This window comes from Anser anser (genome assembly GCF_964211835.1).
Source record: "Anser anser genome assembly, chromosome: 15".
Classification (NCBI taxonomy): domain Eukaryota; kingdom Metazoa; phylum Chordata; class Aves; order Anseriformes; family Anatidae; genus Anser; species Anser anser.
The window spans coordinates 8,072,408-8,090,655 of NC_139736.1; the positions used below are offsets into that span (position 1 = coordinate 8,072,408).

Genomic DNA, 18,248 nt, shown 5'->3' on the forward strand with positions numbered 1-18,248 from the left:
CCATTGCGACAAACCAAGAGCCTGTGGTGGCATCCCAGGCAGGAGGAAAGCACAGCCACCGCTCCCTGGTGGGCCTGGCAGCCAAAGAGGGAGGCAGCAGGCAGAAATGCTGCCAAGATCACCTTCAGGAGGAAAACTGCTGTTATTTCATCAGCAACACACACAGCAAATTCCCTGACTCTCCGCCAGGCACTACCCCCCCCACCCAAATTACTTACATAAATTAAACCAGCTTAATGCAGGTTCTGGAAGAAGCAGCAGGTGCCTGCAGCAATGCTGCCAGCTGTTTGGGAGCACCTGCAATTTTGGCAATGATCTCCAGCGCTGTGCTGCGGGTGCAGGTTTGCGTGAGGACATAAAGCAGAGAGTAGCCTGAGCCGTTTCATGCCACCTCCCCGGGAGCGCTGCACTGGGCTGGGAGGAGGGTGGGCTCATCAGATTAATTGTGAAGGCCTGGCTGAGGCCAGATGCTGCGTTCCCACTGCATGAAAATGTGCGGTAATGGTTTAAAAAAGGTCACCAGCTGCTGCTGTAGGGTACTAATAACAGCCGAATACTGCTTACTGGTGTGATATATGAGCACAACCGAACAAGTCACAGCAGTAACAGTCTTTAAACACTTAATTTAAATACACAGCATCATTTTGGGACCCAGTGGCATATGGCTGTACTATGCTGTACAGCTGCATGAAGAGTGTTCTGCTAGGCTAGGAAGACAGTTGGATTACACTGGCTCAAGCTACACATTTTTCATAATTTTAAATGAGCCGTCTCTAATACCCTGGGGCCAGGCTGTACTGCTTTCCGGGTTTAAGTCTAGGGCTCCTCTTCTCTGTAGCAAACAATCAGTGATAACAAAAAAGTGATGAAATACAAAAGCAAAGCGTACATTAAAATTAGTCCACAAACGCTACATCCTCTAGGCTTAGTTTTCTGTTGGGATGTTTCATAATACACCCTTAATACGGTTCTGTTCAGAAACTGCCGTTTCAGTGAACAGCAGCTCTTGAAGGGAAGAAGGAAGGCACCCCCCAAACACTAACTTTCAGAGCAATGTTGTTCTGCGCCCACCTGACGGTCCGGGTGGGACACCGCCCGTACCTCCCTCCCCTGCTGCCTCAGAGGCCGTGCTGGCCCCGCCTGCCCCCAGCCACGAAGCCGCTGCCCGCGGGCGCAGCACCGGGCCCAGTGCCCCCAGCTCTGCCCAGGGCCTCCCACACCGCCACCGCCCGCCCTCCTCCGCCAACTCAGGGCTCGGGGCGGGCGACTCCAGGGCCACGTCTGCAGCCGCCGGGTGCCGGCGGGGAAGCGGCGCCACCTGCCGGGTGCGGGCCGGGCCGGGCCGCCCCCTCCTGCCGCCGGGCCTGGAGCGGGGACGGGGGGCGGGCGGCGGCGCCCCCCGCAGCCCCGAGCCGGCGATGGCAGCGTCGGAGCGCCTGGGGGCGGTACCCGTGGAGGTCCCCGGGGAGGGGAAGGGTGGAGAGGGGAGCGGGCACCGGCCGGGAGCTCCGGGGGAGCGCCGCGGTAGCTCGGGACAGAGGCGGGCGGAGTGAGGGGCTGTAGGGGGGGTAAAATGGCGGCGCCGCCCCGCTGAAAGAGGCCCGGCGGGCGGCTGAGCACGCAGGCGGTAGCGTGGCCGAGTGGTCTAAGGCGCTGGATTTAGGCTCCAGTCATTTCGATGGCGTGGGTTCGAATCCCACCGCTGCCAAGAAGTTTTGGCCCCGCCGCGGCGGTGGCTCCTTTTCGCGGCGAGGCGCCGCCGGGGGCGGGCGGGCAGCCCCTGGAGCCAGGGGGCGGGAAGCTGCGCTGCGGCCGGGGACAGCGACCGCCCGCCGTGCGGCCCGGGACCCCAAAGACGGTGAGAAATGGCGACGTGGTGCCTGCTCCTGGCTCCCGCCCGGCCGTGCCCCACAGCCTGGGCTCCTCAGGTCTCCTTACCCCTCCTGCCTCTGCTTTTGCCTCTTTTCCGCCAGCGCTACAGGTGGGAAGGTGCAGAGAAGGCGATTGCTGGGACAAACCGGGCAGCGGGAGAGGCAGGTGGCAGCAGAGCCCTCCCCAGCCCTCCTGTGGTGAGGGCTTCAGCTGCGTGGTTATTCGAAACGCAGGTTGTTCGTTTTCGCAGCTACAGGGATTTGCTCAGTACAACTGCTGTCCGTTACGAATTAAGTGCAAAACCTTAGTTGTATCTAAAGTTTAGCTGCTAAGTGACTAAACTTTGTTGTATAGCTATCGCAGTAAAGGAGGTAAAGGAAGCAGTACAAAGATTAGTGCAACCCGTAGTGGCAGATTCCTCTACAGCAACATAAATTATCTAACGTAGAATAATTAATAACTTTAAACTAAAATATGCACAGTTCTGACTCGTGAAAACCCATACCTGCAAGTATCTGACAGCCCTCTGCCCTGCCAGCAGGTCCTGCTGCTGGTCACTGCACCCCACAGTAGGACGGCAAAGTCTGCAGCAGCGTTCAGAGAGGCACAGCACCAAGTTCAGCAGTTTCAAGTGCACTTTTATTTTCCTTCATGTACAGTGATACAGCTAATTCACAAAATAAATTCACACAGTGTGAACTTCCCCTGTTCAGCTGGCTTGTGTTATTTACAGTGATACATTCTCATTGTTGGTCCCTTTGTGTGTTCCTCAGTTCCTCAAGGTAATGAGCGTGGCAGCAGCTGTAGTCAACCTTCCTCCTTATTTTAGCCCTTTTTCTTCATTGGTGAAGCACTGAAGATTGGTTGAAGTTTCTGTTCTTTTTGCAGGTCCTCATGCACTTCGGCATTCAATTTGAAAAGACTGTTGGTGTGAAATACATAGGTTCAACAGTCTTGACTCCAGTGTGTTTCAGTGTTGATCTTTGGCCATAATTGTTTACAGTATTTTAATTTCTTAAGTACAGCTACTTATAGGCTACAATTATTATTTTTGTAGGATCTAAAATAACTGCCTGCTTATTGCATTGGGGGCAGTAAGTATTGTGGAGATCAAGATGATCCATGGGTAGCAGTACTGTGACTGAGTATGTGTAGTTTATGCATCAGTGTTTTGTTTCCTTAAAAAAATGCAGAACTGAAAGGTCATCAAATCTTAAAGAAAGAAAGATCAAACTTAAACTAACAATTAACAAAAGCAAAACTTTGAGGAAGATGTGATCGTTCTGGGCTTCTGGTCTTGTTTTAATGTAATGGTCCACAGAATCAGCAAACACAAACTTCTCTGGCCTGTACCCTAGCTGATTCCGTGCCTTGTCTATTCGAAATGTATGAGTTATGGAAATATTCTGCACCTGTAGGGCAAAAGAGTCAACATACAAAGGTATGAATACACAGGAAATTCAAATAAAGTCTGTAAAGGGTAACAAAGACCCAGTTAGAGGAAATGTAAAATTAAAAAAATACATATATATATATATATATCAAAATCCTATTGAAATGTCACATTGTCTTTACAATTGTTCACTCAAGAGAAGTTTTGAAAGCCCTAAGAGGCAGGGAAGGCTGCAAAGCACAATATTCTACTCTTGAAAACATCCACAAAAAGCGTTCTGCACACTTGGTTATCTACCTTAGGATGCAGGTAAAAGCCGTCTCTTAGGAGCCTAAAGATCTTCAAAAATCAGGTCCCGACTGACCAGCCAAAGCCATACAGGATATTGGGCCTTGGAAGGAAGGAACTGATGAAGCAGCCTCTCCTAAATTGCAAGGCTATGCTCTTATCTTCTCAAAAAATATGGTGATGAGTATAAAATAATTGCCTAAAATGTACCTAATGCATACATTTGCCCTGGAATCTGGAAGCAGAAGATGTACTGGGTGGATTTTACTTCCTGCTGATTTAATCTCAAATTGCGCCTCAGTATTCACATGGTGTGTATGCATCCTGTGGGAATAAGGGGAGCTTACAAACAACAACTTTACCTCATTTCTGGTCAGCAGGGGGGACAGTTCAACAAATGGTTTCAGCATCAGATGAAGATACTCCATTATCATGGCTGCATAACAAAAGATTTCTACTTGAGGCAAGAATAATAAGTTGCTGTGCCATTATGATTTTGGTCTATCTCAACAACAAAAGGAAATCACATGTCTAACAGCTCAGGGCACCATTACTAACATCAACAGGACTACTTGCTTACAAGGAGTTGGATCTTTAATCAGCCTGACTTAGGGTGATTGTGTAAAAAGGGTTTAGAGGGTTGGTGACAGGGCTAGTACAAAGATCTTGAGACTTCATAAAAATGTGAGAAAAACAAACTATTCTGGATTGGATTCTTTTTTTCTTCCATGTGGGTTTTGATTTTGGGGGAGCATGGGGTACAGGAGTACAATAAATTAACCCCTGTAGGCAGAGCAGATACTCTAACATATTTCATGAAGTCATTGATTATTACATTCAACTTTTTACATTTATACCATTTACTCCAAAAAGTTATACATTTAGTAAGTCTTACAAAACAACCCCCCCATTATTTTAATGGCACTTAAATAACAGATCATTCTCATTTTAACACACTGCATAGAGCTGAACTTCGCTGATGCACACTAGATGAGGTCGCAGCATATTTTATACATGAAAATTAAAATTGTAGTCACATTAAGGAAAAAAACAACAACATTGTAATTTGGAGCAGGGGTACTCTGGGCAGGACAGAGAAATGTTGGTAAAGTATTTTTACCTGATGTATAAACCAAGGAAGTAGGAATACGTATCCATGGTTTACTGCAACCTAAACGTTCAAACTGAAAGAGATTTAAAAAAAAAAAAGTGAAAAAAAATAAAAACAGAAACCTCAAAGAAGTTTTAAAGTTTCAGTCCAGAAGATATTTATGGAAGTATTTACTAATAAATCAGAAAAGTTAATAATTGCTATTAGTATTTGTTTTCATTTTCTAGGGTATTCTAGTTAAACGTCACTTGCAGACACTATGTAATTTTCAAGTGGCAGTCTTAAAAAAATATAAAAAAGGGATTATAATAATTGACCTAAATGTCATAGTATGCTGACACCTTATTTAACCTTGAGACATATTTATGGTTTTGAGCCCATCATTAACAGCAAAATGATCTTTTGAAAATATTTTATCTTACAGATTAATAATCAGTTGTTTTTTTTGTTTGTTTTTTGTTTTTTGTCCATGTTAAAACAGCCACTGTTAACATCTGAATGCCCAAAAAATGAGGATAATGGCTGTTCTAATGAGGATGCTGGCAAACATACCAAATACATCATATGCACACAAAAGCCAGAATTTTATATAGTCAAATAAGTTAATATATTTGGAGATAAATCATATATTGTACGTACGAGTGGAGTTAACCATTCAAAAAGGTTGAATTTTTCACCATCATTAATGAAATACACCTGACCACTCTGTTAAAGAGGTAAAGAAGAGACAGGTTAGTAAAAATAATACTTCATATGTGTTGACTTCACTCCTTATAAATAGCTTAAAAATTATACAGAATCTTTTCTAATCTGTCTAATGTGCTTTTAAGGGTAGTGCTTCTAGGTCAGATAAAAAATGTTTACAAGGAGGAAAATGGCTGCAACTACTTCTAAAATCAATGTACATAAATGAAATGTGCTGACAGCTTTTATTTATGTACGGTGTAGGAAGAATTGATTATTTTAGCTCAGAATATTAAGCCTGGACCTATATGTGGGGGAACAGGGGTAAATTTGCCTGAACATCCAGTTTCTTTTCCAACATCAAATATTATTTGCTCATCTTCCAGAAATGGCAAATATTATGAAAATGCAAAGATGGAGATATTCTTGAAGAACTGAATATTCCAACTTATAACAAACTGTACAGCCAGTGCTGCCACAGCCCAAATTATTCATGGCACGTTTGTCAATAAAAATACAGACAGCGCAAGCTAAAGGACACCACCACAAGTATGAATTGCTATTTGAATTGCCACTGTAGTACAGAATACAATGTCAGGATCCTCTGTCAAATGGAAGCTTGTGTTTTTATTGTTTACTTACAGCTATGTAGTTCTTCTCAGGGGTGAGAGCTTCAGCAGCTAGAATTTGAGCTTGTACAAGATTCTCTGCATGCACCCAGTTCATTTTAGCAGAAGGATCCCCAAACTTGAAGCTAAGTAGCCCTCTCTCAATGTTCTTCTATAGACATAAAACAAACATGAAACCAAAGAAAGATGAGTTTTAAAATGAGGTAAAGTGCACTTTCTTGTCCAGGTAAACATATTGTTTGTCTCTACTTTAAAAAAATACATGAGTCAATCAAAAGGAATCAAAAGAAGTGCAGACAGCTCTAAAAATATTGGTTATGAGGAAGGACTGAAAGAACTGAGGTGACTTAATAAATCACCTTACTGAGGAAGATATGCTAAGTCTTCTAGAATGTACAAAATTATTTAAAACAATATAACTGGTTCTGTGAATCTAAAGTAGATAGTTTAAGAAGCAATGGAAGCAAATTGCTCTAAGAGATATTTAGGTTGTCTAGTAGGGAAATGCTTCTGATAGCTAAGAACTAATCTAGATTGCCTACAGGGGGATCAGATTCTCCATCAATGAATGTGTAAGAACAGATTAGACAAACATTTGTCAGAAGTCATCAAGGTATAGTTGGTTTTGCATGTGGGAGAAGGACTAGGTAACCTCTCAGGGTCCTCTTTTAGTCCTGACTTTCCTATAGTTCTGTTTCTTTTAGCTGAGAAGTACATAAATGATTTCATAAAAAATCACTTATATGTGTAGAATTGATTTTGTTCCAAAAATCCCTCAGTAGTGTGATATGCCCCATTGGATAACAGAAAAATATTCTGGGTAGGTAGATAAAAACCTTCTGCCAGAATGGACTAGTGTGTGCCTTTCCTCCAAAAAGCAATTACACGGTCTCAGGTGTCCAGAAATAAATTCATGTCTATCCCAAGTAGATAATGCTTTCATAGCAGGGCTGAATTAGATACAAGAGCAGCACTGCAAATTTTGTATTGCCTATATTCAGTCCGTGGAGAAACACAACGTCTTTTTCCAGACTTACTTATCTATCATCTTGTCTGAATCCTATCTTTTGAATACAATACATTCTGAATTTACAAAAAATAAAGGTCTGTTCTAAGGATAAGTAAAATATTTTATGGAAAGGTAAATACAGTTCCAAATGGCTCAAAAGTATTCACAAAATTGGATCAAATCTAACAAATAGTTTTGTCTGGGAAAAAAATGGAAGGTAATACTAGGTGTCACATTTTTTATTTAATATATATTGTAGAAGCTACAAAATATGACAGTTAAATACAATACCTTACATTGGGCTCACAATAAATAAGCTTAGAATTTTAAATGTGAGTTAACAAAAGACAGTATTTCGTTGGGGGGGCTAAAGAAAACATCTCAGGTTTACCTTAAATGGCACATGACATTTTAAAACATGATTTTATTTAGGAGATGATAAAGTATATTTCAGTCGATTTTAACATAATTCCCCACCTCAGCCACAACAGGAAAATATTTTTTATGTGGTAAGCTTGAACTATTCTCAAAGCTGTGCGTAACTATGTATTTTGCTGATCCTTTTAAAATAACTGACTCGTATACAGAGATCATATTCTAAACACTGTACTCTTCCTACAATTTAAAAAACAGCAAGTGAAAAACAGCAAAACATGAGCTCCTCAGCTGTTTGCCCTTTAGTAACATATTGTACTAGAGGGTGCTTCTGACACCTTAACTTGTTTCTTTGGACAGTGAAAGCTGTTAATAACTGAGACTGGAAAAAAAGGATATTTGTTGTATCTCTTTTTGTAAGTATTTTAAACCACTTGGTATAAGTTACATGCAAATACACATTTGAAATATCATAGATTGGTCCGAATTTTATAATTATAGCAAGCATTACATTGTAAAGCTGGACTTACATATATTTATATTAAAATATGTTTTTAAATGTACTATGCATTCTTTACAAATGTAAGAGAGTGTCTGATAAAAAAGTTGTCTTCAACAGACAATCAAACTGTTAAATTGCTGCCAGATAAGCAGGTCAGTCAATTTGTAATACATATAAGTGATGTTGGTCTATATTATAGAAATTTCTGCTGATTAAAAATTAAAATACATACTGCTAGCCTTGGCAAGTGTCTCTGCTCTTCTGGTCCATAGATGCCTGGTGGGCGAAGAACACATGTATAGAGTGTTCCACCTCCTAGAAGAATTGATAAAACCATCCTTAAGTGACTTTCAAATGATTACAATATCAATTGCATGAACTAAAGAATGCTGTAGCAGAACTTACTCTGAAATAAATTAACCTCACCAGCTTAAAAAATACTACATACCAAAAGGTGTTGAATTAGTAGTTGAATACTAACTCAGAACATGCAAAATATCAAGATGGGATTCAGAAAAATCCTGCCAGCTAGACTCCATGCCAGGGGGTTGGAGTAGATGAACTTCAAAGATCCCTTCCAACCCAAACCATTCTATGAATACTCAAAGCACTGGCATAGTCAAATTCCTAAAAATTACTAGATATTTCCAAACCTTTTACTAACCAGTCCTTTGTCTCTGTGCCAAAGCAGTCAATGAGTGTGCCAACTGTGGTGATGAGTTTGCTGAAGTGAGCAAGTCATTGGTAAGAATGTGAAATGAAACCAATCCCATACAAAATTATTGAAGGGAAACAGTGTCTCACTAGCCGTGCAAGATGGAGCTGAAAGGCTCTCAACTGTAGGCACATCCTGCTCCCACTAGAACTAGAACTAAGTAACTTCAGTAAGAGAAAGTAAGGACCATCATGAAAATCCAGTCACTTCCGAAGTGTATCTGTTGACTGGTTCATCATCTGCTAATAACTGTTCTCAATACTACTTGAAAACAAGTAAAATACTCAATCCTGTTGATGGCACTGGACCAAAATGGGATGTTTAGAACAGTGACTGATTAAAAACTCACTGAATTGTTTTAATCCTTTGCACAGGTAAACTAGTGTAAGCTTCTAATTTCATTGAGAAATGCAGAACTGTATATTCCTTCTAAAATTAAGAGTGGCTTTGATGTGTTGAGCTGCTGGGAAAAGAACTTTATTTTTTGAACAAAATAATTCCATTGATGTGAAATGCTCATCAATGACTTAACATCTCTTTATAGCTCTCTGTGAGTATCAAGTGAAGAAAGTCTTTTCTGCAAGTTGTCTACAGCTAAATTTAGCTTAGTATCACTTGGTCACATGGAATCATGTTGCACTTTACATTAATTTGTTTTGCACTGACAGTTACAGTATCTCACAGGTGAGTTTAAGTATTCAAGCCTTCCTCAACATGGAAAATTTGGAAAGCACTAATAAATAATTCCAGGCTGTAGTATCAGGTGCCTTATTCAGATTTTAATATATAACTATAAGGAAGGAAGGGAACAATTCATGTCCAGCATTCATGTCCAACCTAAGTTGGATAATACTGTGACATTAAACACTTGTTATTTTTTAACTTATACCTATCTTAGTCTTTTCGATTAAGATACTGAATTTATTGCTGCTATGTCAAAACCTTAAGTTGACACTGTGGGGACTACAATTAAAATTATTTTTAAGAGAAAATCTTTCAGTTTGGGAGAGGGGCAGGTAATTTGATTTCATAATTGCTGGACAACCTTGTTCACTGAAGGACTGATACCGGATACAGGATGTTAGAAAAGCACAAGAAGAAGAGGTGTAAATTCCACTATGAATTTACGCTAACACAAAAGTACCTGCTAGTGGAGTTCCATTAGCTGCTAGTACCATTTGTTCTGCAATTGATTTGGTTCTGGAATAATGATCAACATGCTACAGAGAAAAAGCAAATATGTTTGTATGTATTCTTAAAATGACAGAGAGAGGCATTGCTTGTCCACTCATTTTTACTTAGCAAATGGCAAGAAACACCCCAAAAAATACAGAATTTTTGAGGTATTGGTGTACGACAAAATATAAGCATATTGCCAGGGCAATCAAGCAGTTTTGTTTATGCAAATCCAGTTAATTAATTTCAGTCCATTTGAGAAGTAATAAATATATGTATGCTTTGACTGCTGCCAAGAAGGTAATTGATCACTACTTCGTAATCTGGATTTCTTTTTCGAAGACATCATGATGAGTCTGAATTCTCCAGTTCACTTTCTTGTGGCACTGTCCCAGAGAAAATATTATTCAACATATTATTCAAAATATTTTTCAGTATTTTCTTTACCCACCTCTACTTCTCAAAAGACTGTAAAGTAGCAGATGGAGAGAGGAGGGACACAAAAATCAACCATATACACAAAGCAACCAAAAGTACTACTTTTTAATTAAATGCAATAAAACCATATGAAAACAGGCTGCTTTTCTATATCAGTACTATGTTGAATATAAATTATATTCAGTAAGGGAGAAACAGACAAATCATATAAATAATAAATGACCAAAGAGGCACCAAGTGATATAACACAATCTCTATGTCCAGGTGGAATTTCACTAATGTGAATGGGACACTGTATGAGTTATTTTCCAAAATCAAGAGTTTGATAGGAAAAAAAAAACATACTGCAATATATATAAAACTGTGATGTGTTAAGGTTGTGAAGAGCATCTACAAAGAGTGTAAAGACCTTTGTTTTTTCTTTTTTCTTTCTTGGCATTGGATTCTGGCATCAGGCAAAACATGGTCATGAAAATTCCAGGCTTTTTCAGAAAGAAAGTAAACAAAAAGGAAACTTGAGAAAATAATACAACCAAAATACCTTTTCTATGGGAAAATATGGCACAGTTTCCTCATCACCATCTTCAATAGGAAGCCCTCCAAACACCACATTTACTGTACTGGTGTATATCAGTCTGGTGATGTTCCTTTGTTTGCAGGCTGCGGCAATATATAAAGTAAATTAGTTTAGTGGAAACTTCAACAATATGGAAAATAAACCTGTATGCACTGGCAATACACCTTTTCTGAGAAACTGCCAAATCTTAAAAGAGCAAATCCTTCCATTTCATGATTGGCTTATTTAAAATGCAAAGCATATGGAAGATATCAATTAAATAGAAAATATCAGTTCAGAACCAAGTGCTTTATAATCTGCTGTATCCTAATTTGGATACTGCAAACTAACACTGTGCCTTTGGGATGGCTGCTACCAGCCTATCGAGATGGGCTGTCAGCCCTATCAGGTAGGTGGCTAGAAGACATTCTGTTTCAAGGGCTGCCTACTACCTGTGCACAAGCTATTGGACAACAGTGAGGTTTAATGCTATAAAGTACATGTGGAAGTTGTTAATGTCTGACATGCATACAGATTCTGCCATCAGGTTAAACATGATTATGAGCAGCTGAAGTAGTTGAACTACAGCGCTGGCTCTCACGTCATACCCCATAGCAGAATCAGGTATGAAAAAATAAAAATTAAAAAAAATTGCCCTGTTTCCTCATTTTCTGCCAAAACTGTGAAGCATTTGGTAAAAAACAGTGTATGCCAACTAGTTTTTTTCTAAGTGGCATGATATTTTGATATGTTATACCAACACCCAATGGCAAGGTTAGATACATACCATCAATGATGAACCTTGTTCCATGAATGTTTACACTTTCAATCTCTTCTCTGTGCAACTAGGAAAATGAAGAAATTGTGCATCTTTGAATAATAACACATTTTAAATTCAATAGGTGAATGTTGCAAGTGTCCACAGTGTCCCCAGATAAAGGTAATGAGTGCTTTGGTTTTTAAAAATGATTTAGACTAGACTTCCAGACTTTCTTAGACTTCCAGAAATCAAATCATCATTTTTAAGCTACACTTGTATTTTTCTTGTATTTTTACAGACTAACTTGCTTGAAGCAAAGAGAATCATGGTGCTTCTGAACTGAGTTGGTAATGATATGTTAATTATCCATGTTTCAGTAGCACTTCACTGACCAGTTGGCTCTATCCAAAGCAATTCCAAGTACACACTCCCAGTTGCAAACATCTTTTAACAAGCTATTCTATCCAGCTAAGGCAATTACTGAAGTTCATTTTATTAAATGAGGTAAGAAGGGGTGTGTGCATTTGTAACTTCAATCATAAAAAATTGTGGTTCAGAGTCTGACATCAAGTGTATTTTTTTACTCACTAATGGTAAAAAAATTAAGACTTGAAATACAACACTTGTTACAATTGAGTTACATAAATAAATAGTTATAACCAAAAGTTATATATAAAGTATAATTTAGTTCAGGTTTCATTCTTCAGTGACTTTATACTTACGAGTTCAATTTCAAAGGTTTAGGGAAAGGGGTTTTGGAGGGAACCTGCCTCCCTTGTCTATCCTTTTGTCCTTGCAATATTTCAGCACTTTTCATGGCCATTTCCAACTCAAACGCCATCCCTGGCTACTGTTAGTGCCTCTCGTAGTAAGGAAATAATTTCACAACTAGGAAAAGAGTACTGTAAGGAGACAATTTGTAGCTAGCATATCAGTTTGCACAGAACAATTCACTGAAACAGCATGGGCGTGGATTCAGGTTCTCAGGATAATCTGAAGAGAAAAAGTCTAACATGCAGTGTTACAGCATCAAGCCTCTCATCCTCAGTGAGCAGTCACACAGAAAGGTACAAAACTATTTGGACTCACTTGCTCTCTTCCTGACATTCCATATGAAGCTACATGAAACACGCAGTCAGCCCCTTCACAGGCTGCAAATATGGCATCGTAATCCCTGACATCTGCCTGTAATACATAGGAAAAGATACTTGGAATTGAAATCAAAACTGTAGGTTAGCATTTGTCATATAGTAGGTGCACACAGAAGAAATCCATATATATAACTGTAGCTACTCTATATCCTGGGACTGAAAACTAGATCCATTTCAGTACTTGCTGATAATTATACATTTCTTCCGTAGAATTCACAGAACTTTAAAAGCCTTCATTAAGCCTCATAATACCTCTATGAATTACAAAAGTGTTCTATTCATTTTACAGGTGAATAAACTAAGGCCCAGGTGAGGGAAGTGACTTGGTCCTGAGGAGTACCTTCAGAGACAGAAGATGAAGCAGGTACTCTGCTACACATTACAGATTTCATTGCTTTCCTTATTTCAGATGCATATTAAAATCCAGCTCACAAAGAGTCATGTGGGATATTCAGTTTAAAAAGTTCTTGAAATTTGCAATGATTTGCAATTTGCTATTTGGATTCTGTGAAAACTAGTAAGACATTATCGAAAAGGCATGTGGAACTAACTGACTGTTGTGAAAATGTGTTTTATCATACCTGGATACACACTACTCCATTGGGAATTTCCCAGATAGGCTTGTTTATATCATACAGAACAACAGAAGCTCCTGAGCTGGCAAGAGCACATCCCAGCTTGTATCCAAAATAGCCTCCGCCTCCTGTCACCACCGCTCTCATATTTTTTTCATTCCGTGTTCCAGCATTTCCTTTCACTTTAGCATTAGGAGGTTGGTGGCAGAGTTTTGCTCCCCCACTCAGGATGAGTTTTCTGTCAGTGTAATAATGTCTTCTATTACCAGACACATGTAACAATTTCTTCTCCATGTTAAAAATTGCTCCATAGTGCTCCTGGATGCAGACAATTCCAGGGAGTTTCATGTTAAAAAGCTCTACTCAACAGCAGCAGTGTCTTACTTTAATGCAACCTGTTCAAAAGAGATAAAGACAAAGCAAAACACTAGCTACAAAATTTCCAGACTCCTAAGATTTCTCTTAAAAGACCCATTTACATTTCCTGTTCTGCTGTTGTAGCTTAAAGCTGGCCTTTAGGGGTCGCATGTGATGCAGAGTTGTACCTGGATTTGAAATCCTGAATGTCAGGAAAACACTAAAAAAATTGCATTTAAGTTCCTATACTTAAAAAACAAGCAAACAAGACCAAGAGGAACAGCAGAACAAAACTTCCCCTGGGGCAAAATAAATCTTTAATGCTTCTTTTACTTGTCCCTGGTTGATTACAAAGACATCTGGGAAAAGTGATGTTTTCAACCCCATTCTAAGGAGCAGCTGAATGTCAATTAAAAATATGTTTTTATTGCTGGCAGTGGTTGGAGTTGAGTATTTCAGATGGAAATAAGAATGCCTGGCACTCATTTTCTGTCTTTAGGAGGTGTATCAGAGAACAAGTCTATCAAATCTCTCGCTTTTCGGCGGAACTTAAGTACAATAATCGCTAAGAGACAGAAAAGGAAAAAAAAACTGGTCGATGAGTGTATTAGTCAAAAAGTAGTAGCGAATCATTTATTTTTAAAAAACGGGTGTTCTTTCCCATTCATAAAGCAACGGCCAAGGGTTCATCACTGACAGACACCGCATTTTAGAGGCTGCAGGTCCTGATTACCGGCGTTACCCCATCCCCGCGCTGTGCCTCGATAAAACATTAAAAGCCATCCGAGCTCCCGCCGGCACTCTCCGCATCTCACTTGCAAATTCGCCAGGGCAGGCAGGCGGCGAGGGCAAGGCTGTGCCACGGAAACTCCTGCTCCCCTGGGCGACCCGGAGGGGCCGGCGGCCCCGCCACGGCCCGGCCCCGGGGGGCGCCGCTCGGTTGGGCCCCGTTGGGGCCGTTGGGCGCTGCCCCACCGCGCTGGGGGCTCGGCGGGGCGGGGGCTGCGGGTGGCTCCCCGGGGAGGCCCCCAGAGCCACGGAGGAGCCGTGCCGTGGGCTGTGGTGCTCACCTCCGGAGCCCCCCGCTGGCTCCTGGGGTACCGCAGCATCGCTGGGCTCCCGCAGCATCCCTGGGGGTCCGGGCATCCCACAGCACCGCTGCATCCCACCGCACTGCTGGGATCCCACCACTGCCCTGGGGTCCTGCTCCTTCCACGGCACCCCAGCTTACGTTCATCTCGCAGCACCTTTGGGACCCCACAACCTCCCTGGGGTATTGATCAGCTCTCAGCATCCTGCAGACCCCGCAGCATCCCACAGCATCCCGCTAACCCTGCAGCATACCCGGGGCCCCACAGCATCCCTGAGACCCCGCAGCATCCCACTGTGTCTCTTACCTCCACGTGTCTTCATACAGCTGTGACTGCTGCAGGAAAACATACCGTTGGGAGCTGGGGCTCTGTCCACACTGAGACGCCTGTTGAGCAGGTTGTTCAGGAAAAAAACAGCATCTCTCGGTTACCATTTGGATAGTCATTGCTGGGTCATGGCTCAGAGAGATGCAGAGCATCGGAAACACCTGCAAAAGAGCAGAAAATCCCAAAGAATAAACACAATCATAAGCAAACAGGCACTAAGGTCCCTGCCCTCCTGAGCTGGCAGCAGGTTTCTGTCTCCAGGGTCCCTTGTGCCTAGCAGGATGTGAAAAGGGTCGGGAGCTGCAGAATTTTAGAGCTCCCCATTCTGGGCAAAAACAAACCAAAACATACTAAAAACTACAACAAACCAACAACTCTGAACATGTCAACCTTTTCCATCATAGCCATGCCATGTCTGAGTGTTCATATTAAATTTTAATCATTTAAAGACATACTTGCAATTATGTTAGGGCATAAGTAACTCTAACAATAGCCAGCCTAAACAGGCTCCGTAAAGGCTGACAGAAATGTGACAGCTGGCTATTCCAACTGAAACTAAAAATTGTCTTACAGCTTCAAATACTGGAGTTTTTATGATGGGAAATAAATTAAATGTAGCCAGTTGGTATTAATCAGTACTGCTGTAATAGAGATGTAAAAAGCATCTTACCTGAAATAACACATCACAGGAGGTTTGCCATTCCAAGACCAGAGCGGCAGAACTCCATGGGGACTTGCAACCACAAAGCCAGTGAGTTCCTGGGTTACTCCTCGCTGAGGAAGATCAAAAAAAAAAAAAAAAGATCCTATAAAAAGATCCTATGGAATGCACTTCTCACTGGGCTTCAGTCAACAGGCTGACTTCTGTTCTGAAAAGCGGTGGTGTAGTCTGGGATGCAAACCTAAGCTATTAGTCTAATAAAAGCAATATATGAAAGATTCATAATGAGTTTAAAGGCAAATTAAATATGTTTGCATATAGTTAAAATGCTCACGCTGTGAAGTAACTTTATACGTGTGGGTTTTATTCTGCATTTCTAAGGAATGAAGGTTGATGCAGCACCTTGTGCAGTGCTTGCTTGTCTGCCAGTCAGCTGCACCTCGGTATCAATAAATTGTGAACATAACTGGTTTTATCCACTTAGCCAAGTTTGATTAAAGTCTCATATATACAGAGTTTCTATAAGTTTCCTGACAATAGGTAGTCAGGTACAGGGGAGAGGGCTGATGAGTGCCCCTGCTAAGACAAGATGCACAGTTTGAGCTCAGTTTGTACGGACAGGACAATCTTTAAATGTAAATCCATAAAAGCCCAGGCTTTACTACTTTCATTGCACAGAGAACTACTGTTCAAAACAAACAAACAAAAAAGTAAACCAAGTCTTTGCTCACATGTGCTGCAGTGGTAATTGTTGTTGCTCACATTTTCCTTTAACTGTGTTTTATCTTGAGATAGTAACATTTTATTGTAGTGATGCTGTTAGCACTCCTGTGTACCCTGTGGATTTAAAGATACAATGAGAGCATTTCTGTGAATTTGTTGGTCTTAAAAATCCTGTAAAATGTTAATACAAAGGCAAGATAAATACAGAGTGGAGATAATCAGACAGCAGAACTTATCCATCACTCTCTTCTGTGACTCACCCTGGCAAGTCCAGCTCTTCTGATCCATGTTGGGTGCAAGAGAGGGAGGAGCCACTCCCTCGTCAGAGCAGAGTTGGTCCCTGAGAAAATCCTTGTGACGGGTACCTCATGAAAATTCATCTGGCATACACATTGTATATGTACACATAGTACACGTGCAGCACACGTAGCTCATGTAGTATAATCCAGCCAAGAAGCAACTAATGTAAACCTTAAGGAAGGAGAAGACGGAGGTTGGATCCTCACTCAGGGCCGAGTGCTTGGTTTGCCTGCTGACACTGCAGTGGCAAGTCACTGAGCGAGCAGCGTACCTGCGCTGGTACAGGGTTACGGATAGCATGACTTGGCTTCATTTACAAGGAGAGGCAGCAGTAACTCCTTGCTGAACTCCAGCAGTCTTATGTGTCATCCCTCTCCCTTTGCACAGACTCCTTAAAAACAGTAGCTGATTCAGTTATGATTTATTACTGCATCAAAAAAATATTTCATTTACAAACACGTGTAATGATACATTATTACATCTTTTACACAGGTTTTGAACAACAAACTATTTCACATAAATATGACATTCAGTCCTCTCCCTCCTGTTATATATAAATATTGTATGCATATTTACTTTTCATTTTTTTATATATATTTCCCAGGTCTTCATAATTCCTCACACAGCTGTAGCAGCGGCTTCATCAGAGCAGTTTCTTCATTACGGCCACTACCTTGCTACAGCACTGCAGTGCTACAATGGTTCCTCTTCCAATTTCTTATGCTCCTGGATTATCATTTTTAGAAAGATATTCTCAGTATGAAGATATTCTCATTAACGAAGATTCATTAAATCTCCTCCTGCACCTGTTGGTGGTGAACTCCTTTGATTTTGTGACACTCCTTTGCTTTTGTCCTATGAGAACATTTCTTGATGTGCTTTGCATTTTCACTTTCGTTTGTTTGTTTGTTTTTAAGATCAGAGAGAAGTCATCACAGTGATAAGAATAAGGAATAAGAACAATACATTCCATAGTGACTGAGGAATATACTATGACGAGATCATTAATACTCAGAAACAAAATTAGTTTTTCTGGAACAGGTGGGTAGCTATTTGGTTTTAGAAGAAATAAAGAATCATCAAACTTAATAAAAGCCCAAAAGCAAACAACATTTTAAGGAATGTATGATCTTCTTGGCAAATAGGTCTTGTTTTAAGATAATGATCCACAGAATCAGCGAATGAGAATTTCTTTGGTTTGTAACCAAGTTGATTTCGTGCTTTATCTATTCGGAAAGTGTGAGTTACAGTAACGTTCCACACCTAAAATCCAAAAGAACAGTTACGGAAGTGACTTTAATATCTCTTTTTTTAGAACTTGGATGAAAATATGTCATCAATGATATTACAATGGGATTAAAAACATGAATAAAGATAGACACTCAAAAATGTACATATTTTGGAGTCGGATTCTGTTCAGAGCTAATAGAATGAGTTTATGTAGCTGACAGATAAAAAGCCAAAGTTGTGTTACAACATTCTTTGTAGACTGGGTGGAAAAGCTGTTTATCACACTTATTTCTCACTTATGAATTTAAGATCTACAAGTAAGAAA

General features: G+C 40.7%; 2 protein-coding genes across 3 annotated transcripts in view; both read right to left on the minus strand.

The window, feature by feature from the left end:
* The window catches only part of EEF2K (eukaryotic elongation factor 2 kinase), a 32,552-nt gene extending 31,456 nt beyond the window's left edge, over positions 1-1,096 (minus strand). Inside the window, exon 1 of the mRNA XM_083800355.1 lies at positions 219-1,096. The gene's annotated coding sequence lies outside the window, so the exon portion shown is untranslated. The remainder of the gene's footprint in view (positions 1-218) is intronic.
* Positions 1,097-2,000: 904 nt separating this feature from the next.
* Positions 2,001-17,755, minus strand: SDR42E2 (short chain dehydrogenase/reductase family 42E, member 2). 2 transcript variants are annotated; one of them, XM_083800384.1, is made up of 16 exons: positions 17,270-17,755; positions 16,654-17,084; positions 16,402-16,507; positions 15,680-15,783; positions 14,989-15,170; positions 13,241-13,629; positions 12,598-12,693; positions 11,536-11,593; positions 10,734-10,852; positions 9,723-9,798; positions 8,096-8,178; positions 5,991-6,128; positions 5,304-5,369; positions 4,674-4,737; positions 3,916-3,989; positions 2,002-3,284 (listed from the first exon to the last, which is right to left on the minus strand). In XM_083800384.1, the coding sequence occupies exons 6-16, from the start codon at positions 13,580-13,582 to the stop codon at positions 3,036-3,038; spliced, it is 1,365 nt and encodes a 454-aa protein (XP_083656510.1). In that variant the 5' UTR covers positions 13,583-13,629; positions 14,989-15,170; positions 15,680-15,783; positions 16,402-16,507; positions 16,654-17,084; positions 17,270-17,755; the 3' UTR covers positions 2,002-3,035. The 2 variants fall into 2 exon arrangements, with proteins under 2 accessions (XP_083656511.1, XP_083656510.1); XM_083800385.1 differs by lacking the exons at positions 14,989-15,170; positions 15,680-15,783; positions 16,402-16,507; positions 16,654-17,084; positions 17,270-17,755 and having other exon boundaries at positions 2,001-3,284; positions 13,241-14,964.
* Between the last annotated feature and the right edge of the window lie 493 nt (positions 17,756-18,248).